This window comes from Trachemys scripta, chromosome 9 (genome assembly GCF_013100865.1).
Source record: "Trachemys scripta elegans isolate TJP31775 chromosome 9, CAS_Tse_1.0, whole genome shotgun sequence".
Taxonomy (NCBI): domain Eukaryota; kingdom Metazoa; phylum Chordata; order Testudines; family Emydidae; genus Trachemys; species Trachemys scripta.
In genome coordinates this window covers 22,210,849-22,220,176 of record NC_048306.1, presented here as the reverse complement: position 1 = coordinate 22,220,176, position 9,328 = coordinate 22,210,849, and the positions used below count along the sequence as shown (strand labels likewise).

Here is a 9,328-nt window from a genome sequence, read left to right as displayed (position 1 = left end):
CACAGTTAAAACCCCCACCAAGATTAGCCCTGCCGTGAGAAAACATGCCAATAAATGAATGAACCATGGAGACTGAACCTGAGCCCCAAGGTAGTACATACTAAATTAACTGGTTAAACAATTAAAATGAGACCTATTTTTCCCAAATAGGTATAAAGACAGGATTCTCATTTCACACATGCTAATAATTTCAGAAGTTTGTATTACTTCCCGCTTGTTACTTTGTCCAAAAAGCACCCTACATTTTTACAATATGGAGATCTGCAGTTATAAGTCATCTTAGACATGAGCCCCTGAGTACATTGTTTGGTCACCAGGCATGGCACTTACAGGAAAATGATAGTAAGAAGTTTGTCCATAGACTGCTCTATTAAGGAAAGATGCTGGAGTTGTTATGATAGTATGATCAGTTGGTATTCCATAAGTAGTACATGCAGGCTGCAAAAGGGATCCATTGGTTGATGTAGGTGGCAAGAACTGGGCTCCTTGAGAGGACCCTATGATGGGGAAAGGTGGAGCCATGCTCAGGCAGATGTTACTGGTCTGAGGATGACTACCCAAGGAGCATCTGGTGGCTGAACTGGAGAACCAAGGAGGAGCAGCAGCTTCGAGCAGCTGACTCTGGATTGGTGCAGGCCCATGTTGCTGCTCTTCATCCTGGGATTTCAGGCATCTACAGCAGCAAATACCAACGAAGGCCCCAATGACAATGAAAGCCACAAATATGGACCCAACGAGGAGGAAAGGTAAGTACATGGGCACTGGAAATGGAAAATACAGAGAGAGAAGTCAGTCATTTACTAAGGATAGTCTTTACTAAGGTCCTCATTTACAGAAGTTTCCCTCGCTATATCATGTTTCATACCCGGAGGTTTCACTAAATCTTTAAAGCATCACCACAAAGTCTTACGCCCTACCAGCAAGGGTTCTGAGCCCATTAACTCTCCAAATGAATAGCAGGACCAAGATGGGCTCTTGCCAGTGAGAAACTAGAATGAAGTTTTTGCCTAAGCCCAGGTATTAGGTCAGAGGTGGGCGCCATTGCCTTTCCAAATTATGATAATCATTTACACCTATGCAGAGTGCTTTTGAGACTAGTATTCTGATCTGGTAGCATTTCACACCTATTGTTTTCAGGTATAAGTGACAATACAAGATGCAAAAGACCAGAGAATTGAGCCCAGAACTTGTTTACTTTATAGAATTAGTGGCGAATGCCATGTAGAATCTACCTGAACAGGACAGGAGTTTAGATATGGTCACTAAGCAGCTCTAGATCTTGCAATCCCAATTTTTACAAACCAAAAATTCACCATTTTAGGAAACTTGTAAGGAACCAGAGGCCTCTGAGCACCCAGCACATTAGCAGTCACAGCAGCCCACATTATGCTTTCTTCACCTTGGAACATAAATCCTAGCGCTTGGCTCAATGGCTTTTTGGTGCCTGGTCACTCCTTCGCATTTATACTAAGTCCCCAAATGCTAAACTAGAAGAACCTCAGCTGAAGCCTGGTTTCCACCCCACATCGTTCATTAGTTCTGGCCTGCATCACTAGAATTTAGACTAAGGCATCCTGGTTTCCTCACACTCAGCTCTGCTTATAGATCACCCATTTCCCTCCTCCTTCCCAGACAGTACCTTAGGGCTTGTCTACAGCTGGAAGGTGTTTCTGATTAAAGCAGGGTCTGAATTTAAAGTGCAACGGTATTCATGAATGGCTCCAGGGAGTTTGGGTTAAGCTGAACAGGAACAAGGCATTCATTCCAGAATAAGTGTGTCCACACATGGAGTTTAGAGTTAGTCAGGAGCAGTTAACCAGGAATTACTCCATGAATAGACTAGCCCTTAATTAGCATAGCCTAATGCCCAGGCAGTTTTCTGCCAATACCAGCTATGGGGCACTTTGTATTCTACAAGGGATCTAGACTTCCATTTTAAAACGATGGGAGAGGGCGGCCCAGAAATACTCTTCTTTACTCACTTGCTATAGCTCATTCCCCTTTAAACAGGGTCCCACCATGGGTCAAGTTGTCTAGAGCTCTAAAGAGGGAGCAGACTTGAGTTGGGCAGCTGGAGCTTTGAAGGGGGGGATTAGATGTGGAACTGTAGAGGGAGGCACGGGCTGGTTGGGTAAGATGTGGAACTCTAAAGGGAGAGTTTTGGAGTGGTGGATCTAAAAAGCATCCCAGCTCCCTAAGTGTACCGCAGAACCCAGGTCTCTGATGAAGTCCACCCCTTATCCTGCAGGTGCAGAAGGAGCCTGTTACCTGATGAAGGCTTGGGACTGGTCTGGTGATGGTCATTAGGACACAAGCCTTGGTCCAGCCGAGCCTCTCTGGTTGAGCAGCAGTAGCGCAGGTTGCAGGTGCCGCAGCACAGAGTAGCCTCTGGGCTGTCGTAGTGCTCTGGGCACCGAAACCCCCTATGCCAGAGCTGTGAGCTATCTGCCCAGCCATGGCAGTACTCTCCATCCTGCCCAGAGGTGCCCCCCAGAGTCAACAACAGCACCAGGACACACAATGGCCCCCTCTCCATGACACAGAAACCTTCGGGCTTCCTGCCTTTCGCCCCCTCCGTCAGAGAGCTCAGACTGGAGACCTCTCTAGCCTGTCCCTTGGTTAGTCCACGTGCTCTGAACTCCCTAGTTGCTTAGGGCACTCCCGAGCAGCCCAGACCAGGCTCCCTCCCGATTCTGTTAGCCACCAGGATGCCCCTGCACCCGCAATCAGCCCATCAGGATGTATGGCTGCCTCCTCCCGCCAGTCTGTGAGCTGTTTGTACTGCCTTCCCACAGCCTGGTCTAAAGCTCTGCTCAGCTCAGCCCTCAGGAGGTTTTATCCCCTGTCCAGTGACCTGCCTCCAATTCTCTCTCCCCCTCCCTCCCAACAACAAAGAAGGACCCACTCAATTCGAAACCATTCCCAGCTCCTCCTGGCCTATCACCCCTCCCCCCCATTTCCCATCCTAAACTCCAGCAGGGAAGAGCCTCTGTTTCCTGCTGGAGATGGCACATCTCACACACTTGATTAGCCATTGTCACAAACAAGGGCACAGTTAGCCAACACTTAAGAGTGTGGGATGCATCAAGCACAGGGCTAGCCTGGTACCAAAGTTCCATTCCCTTAGGGGCCTGCAGATGAGCTGTCAGAGAGGGGCAGCTGGGGAATGAGCAAAAACAATGCGTGATGACAAGTGAGAAATTAAATTTCACAAGCAGAGGGAAAGCACATCTACTGCCAGCTTCCAGAGGGCTCTTTAGTGTAATTGGTACAAATTGCTAAGGGACATTTGTATAACACCACGGAAGATAAGCCATTGTTCGCCTTGTTTAACATGGATAATCAAGTATGTAAGTATACAGAACAGGATTTTGGTGTAAAAGTTTTAGCAAAATACATCTTGCGAGGCCGACATTTCCAAATCCTACCCAAGCTGCCCTGTTTTCTGTGCATAGTTAAAGGTGTGGAGGCTGAAACTTGCAAAGAACCTGCCACAAATCTGCCTCACAAAGCTCAGAGCAATCCATGAATCCAAAAGCACATTCAAGGGAACAAGGTGCATATTTTAAGAAGCTCTTAGTAACATTTACATAGGAAAAATCACTGTTTTGCCGAGACCCTTTTCCAACACAGGAGTGCCTGACACTGGCTTTCATTGTAAATAGGAAAAGACCATGCTTTGCTTCTGGCATGTCTTCGTTGGGGATTTAGGGTCTGGTGCTGTTACAGTGATGTAGCTCTACTAGAGCAAACCCTAGTATAGAGCATGGGTGTAAACCTCTTGGGTTTGGGGACCACTGTCCCTGCAATTACATTCATAGGTAAGGCCCAGATCCAAAAAGATATGTAAGCTCCTAACTTCCATTGATTTGAATACATTTGTAGATCCGGACCTAAATAGTGTAGACAAGATCTATGTTCCTGAACAGTGCTAAAGCCCTGCAAAACTTCAAGGCCCTGATCCTGCAAACACTTAAGCACATGGTCATAGGTGAGGAGGGAACGAGATGGGGCCAAGATCCCGAGTACCTACAGTTCCCATTGACCTCAGTGGAAGTTGTGGTTAGTGGCACTGGAACATTTTTCACAGCGGAGCTGAAAAGCCAGCCCCCTTACCCCTGTCCACTCCCCCCCCCCCTTCCCCGAGCTGGAGCTGGGAGTAGGGCCGTGTCTCTGGGAGGAGGGCATCCGGACAGGGGTAAGGGGGCCGAGGCTAGGGCCAGCAGTTGGGACCCCCAGGCGCAGAGCCAGTGGCAGGGGAGTCCCGCGTGCAGGGCAAGTAGCCCGGGTGCAGGGCCAGGAGCCAGGCCCCCGCTTATGGGGCCAGGAGCAGAGCCCTGCGTAAAACCTGGGGGTCCTGAAGCATCCCTCGCATCTCTAGTTCCTGGGCCTATGGGTTGTGTGCTTATCACATGAGACAATCAGACTCACAGCAGGTAAGGCAACATCTTTCACTCCCCTATCGGAACAATTGGCAGCAGTGTTTGCAAATTGCTTTAAGATTCCAGGGTGTAAAACTCTTTACAGATGCAGCATTCATTAATGCACATAAAAGCTTGGCCCTGTTCTCATTGACCTTAAAGGGAGTTTTGCCATTAATTACAGAGAGTGGATACAGAATAGAGTCCAGTTCTGCAAATGCACAGAAACACAGCCCAAAATGATCTCCCCTCTGATTACTCCTGTTATAACATTACAGACTGGCAAGCACATTTATGCTGTATTGACAATTTCATAGATTCAATTGAATCATATTTCCAATCTGCCAAAGACTTCAGCTCTCATCACCTTTGGCAGTCTGTCACCTTTCATGCCTCACTCTTTAATTGGCTCTTTGGCAAACATGTTTATGGAGATTCCTCTTCTCTGCTCAAAATGTTACTCTGAAATCTAAATAGAGATTTCATTTAACAAGAGAGATTTCCAAACACTGCTCAGTGAACTGAGAGATACTTTCTGCCCTGCTGCATTTTAGCTTTGCAAGAGACAGCTTGACTGATTTGCAAAGGACCTGATCCTGCAAAGAGCTGAGCACCCCCTATGAGGTACGGAGCACAGTCTGAAGACAATGGGAGGTCTTCAATGGGACAATGGGAGCACAGCACCTTGCAGGACTGGGCCCATAAACAACTGGGAAGATGCTTTATATTCTGTCCAGTCACAAGCTGTCAAATTTGTCTGAAAGCAAATGATGGTTTATTTAGGCATAGACCCCTAGCTATATTGAACCAAACTAACTTCCATCAGGATTATTAATGACTAAGAATAAATGCTGAGAGGCTCTGGGAAGGCGCTCAGCACTTCTCAGGGGTTGTCACAATAAAATAAGCATCAATAATAATAATAATCAAATTAACACCCTACACCTGTTCCAATGGAAGTACACTATTGAGGTTTCAAAATCAAGCACTCTGAAGTTAGGAAATGCCTGAATTAAGATTGTCTGTGCAACCTTGGTTCAACCCCCTTGTGCATTATGATACCGTCATTAATTACATGGTCATGTATTACTTTTTTTCCTCGGGTCCCTTGCCTCATTCAGTGCACAGGTAAGTCCTTAAAACCTGAGCTCACATGTGTTCTGCATGGACATGAACATCCTGGAGCATTTTTATAAATTCAGGGGGCTGCTGTCGTGCCCTTGTCCAAAATCTCCCCTCTTCACATGGTTGTGCAGTGGACTGTGCTCTTGTCATCCACCTGGCCGCTGCCACAGAGCTTGCTGCACTATAGATGTGGTGTGGATGGTCCAAAGATTGTATGTGCATATGTAACTTGTGAACTACTTTGGGAGCCTTTCAGCTGAAAAGCTCTGTACAGACAGACTGGGGTGCTGGTTGCAAACAGCTGTAATAAATGTGAAATGACAGTTTCCATTCTATTCTATTCCATTCTAATTCCCTGAAAACAGTCACTCACAACAGTCAGCTCCTCACAGGATCGGGCCCATAATAAATACATGGTACTGCATGAGGCATAATAAGTACATTAAATAAGAACATTCGCTATTAGCTTGTCCTGCAGCAGCAATGAAATGTTTTTGACAAAATGCCCCTAACAACTTGTACCTACTGAGAACAGCCTCACTAATTCCTGTTTAAATACTTTGGGAAATGTCTTTGGTGCCCTGCAGTCACTGAGCTCTTTACATTTCATGAGTGCAGTTATTGAATACATTTTGCCTATGAGAAATTATACAAAATTCAATTATAGATAACCAGTCACATACCACAATGTAAATCTGTATATGCACACACCGTAATTCAGCCCATCTCATCCTATCCCATGTTGGCTGTGCACCATTCATGTCATCTGCTTCATTTGCTAACCACCAGGCGGGGCCCTCGCTACAACTCACCGGTGTACTTCACAATGCTGCAAGACTGCCATCTTTTCTGAGGAGTTGAGATTTAGTGTTGGTGAAAGTGCTGCCTTTACTGCCTTGGACACTGGATTTTTTTGTTTAGCTAAAGACAAGTGGAAATACTGCAGGTTTCTTCTTCACTGATCTGCCAGTATTCCTTAACGCTTGGAATCAAGGGGTCAACCCATGGAGATGAGGGGCTAGTTCAGAGTCCAGGTTTAATTACTGGGGCGAGAATATGAATGGGAGTCAGTGGGGATGGTGAGACAGAGACTGGACAAGGAGCCTGGGGGTGGGGAGACTGGGACAAAGATGAGTGATGACTGAGATTGGATGAGGAGCATGAGTTGAGGAGAATGGGACAAAGTGCCTGGAGAGGGAAACTGGCACTAAGAGGGAGAAGTGGGGAGATTGAGTTTGGATAAGAAGCACAGGGGGAGACTGGGACTAGCTGGACAAGGAGACTGGCACTGGAAGCCAAGGTTGAGGAGAGACTGGGACTTGGACTGGTGGCCTGGATGGGAGACCGGGGCTGGCTGTGCAAAGAGATTGGGATGGGAATGTAGAGCCCATGAGGTGGAGACTGGAATTGGTTAGGCAAGGTGAAAACCTTGCGTGTGTAGTGTGTATGCTTTATGGGCACTGAAGAGCAAAGCTGTCTAGCTGGCCTTGATGCTATTGTATCTAAAATCAGTTCTGTGCAATTTCTGGTCTCATTAGGGAATTGGGTCCTGATTCTCACTCATTTACAGTTGAGCAACTCAGCTGATTGGAGCTATTCCTGATTTACAGTGGTCTAAGCAAGTGGAGAATCAGTATTCTTAATTATCTTAATTATCACACTGTAAAATGCTTGAGGACAAGTCGGGGTCGTTGCTTTGGGCAGGGTGGGGTCCCTTAATGCAGGTGTCAGAGTATTAATGATGAGGATGGTGCTTATGACATTGACTTTATCCTCATGCACAATTATTTCAAATTTGGTGACAATATATACCTCCAGACCAGTGGCACTTCCATGAGCACCCATATGGCCCCACAATATGCCAACATTTTTATGGCTGACCTGGAACAACGCTTCCTCCGCTCTCATCCACTTATGACCCTTCTCTACCTACGCTACATTGATGACATCTTCATCATCTGGACCCATGGGAAGGAGACCCTGGAAGAATTCCACCATGATTTCAACAGCTTCCACCCCACCATCAACCTGAGCCTGGACCAATCTACACAGGAGGTCCACTTCCTAGACACTACAGTACAAATAAGCGATAGTCATGTTAACACCACCCTATACCAAAAACCCACCGACCGCCACGTCTACCTTCATGCCTCCAGCTTCCACCCCGGACACACCACACGATCCATCGTCTACAGCCAAGCGCTGAGGTACAACCGCATCTGCTCCTACCCCTCAGACAGAGACCAACGCCTACAAGATCTTCACCAAGCATTCTCAAAACTACGGTACCCACGCAAGGAAATAAAGAAACAAATCAACAGAGCTAGACATGTACCCAGAAGCCTCCTGTTACAAGACAAGCCCAAGAAAGAAACCAACAGAACTCCACCTATAGTCCTCAGGCCATCACCTATAGTCCTCAGCTTAAGCCTCTCCAACGCATCATCAGTGATCTACAACCCATCCTGGACAATGATCCCTCTCTTTCACAGACTTTGGGAGGCAGGCCAGTCCTCGCCCACAGACAACCCACCAACCTTAAACATATTCTCACCAGCAACCATGCACCGCACCATAACAACTCTAACTCAAGAATAAATCCATGCAACAAACCTCGATGCCAACTCTGCCCACATATCTACACCAGCAACATCACCACAGGACCTAACCAGATCAGCTACAACATCACCGGTTCATTCACCTGCACGTCCACCAATGTTATATATGTCATCATGTGCCAGCAATGCCCCTCTGCTATGTACATTGGCCAAACTGGACAGTCACTGAATAAGAGGATAAACGGACATAAGTCAGATATCAGGAATGGCAATATACAAAAACCTGTAGGAGAACACTTCAACCTCCCTGGCCACACAATAGCAGATGTAAAAGTAGCCATCTTACAGCAAAAAAACTTCAGGACCAGATTCTAAAGAGAAACTGCTGAGTTTCAGTTCATTTGCAAATTTGACACCATCAGATCAGGATTAAACAAAGACTGTGAATGGCTATCCAACTACAGAAGCAGTTTCTCCTCCCTTGGTGTTCACACCTCGACTGCTAGCAGAGGACCTCCCTGATTGAACTAACCTCGTTCATATTGATTCTTGCCTGCATATTTATACCTGCCTCTGGAAACTTTCATTACATGCGTCTGACGAAGTGGGCATTCGCCCACGAAAGCTTATGCTCCAATGCATCTGTCAGTCTTAAAGGTGCCACAGGACTCTCTGTTGCTTATGACATTATTATTCAAGGAGGGGATGCTGAAAAATAAACAATAACAAAGAGGCAAGGTGGGTGAGGTAATATCGTTTATTGAACCAACTTCTGTTGATGAGAGAGACAAGCTTTCGAGCCTCAAAAAGCTCTTCTTTATTTCCCAGGCCTAACAAAGAGCTCTGTGTAGCTTGAGAACTTGTCTCTCTCACCAACAGAAGTTGGTCCAATAAAAGATATTACCTCACCCACCTTGCCCCTCTAATATCCTGGAACCAACACAGCTACAACAATGCTGCATAAAACAATAACAATGCGAGCTAGAACTCAGGAGGCCCATCTGATGAGATGACAGGCGGGTACACACCTCTTTCTGCAGATCATTAGCTGAGGTTGATTAGTGAAGGGGCTTCATCTTAGGAGAAGGAGGCATGCTGTGGATAGTAATTTAGCAGAGCCCGAGTGCTGCTGTTTTAATGAAGAAACCGCAGGACAAGCTGATAATCACTTCCTTGCTTGATGTAATGTAGAGGAGGAGGAGGCAGCATGTGCATTCTCTGAAG

The 9,328-nt window shown here is 46.5% G+C and overlaps 1 protein-coding gene across 1 annotated transcript; it reads right to left on the bottom strand.

Moving 5' to 3' along the window:
* Window positions 1-279: 279 nt before the first annotated feature.
* On the bottom strand, window positions 280-2,536 carry LOC117882894 (protein shisa-1-like). Its single transcript, XM_034781761.1, is given in 2 exon segments — window positions 280-800; window positions 2,287-2,536. Coding segments are annotated over 2 exon segments (771 nt in total).
* Window positions 2,537-9,328: the final 6,792 nt, after the last annotated feature.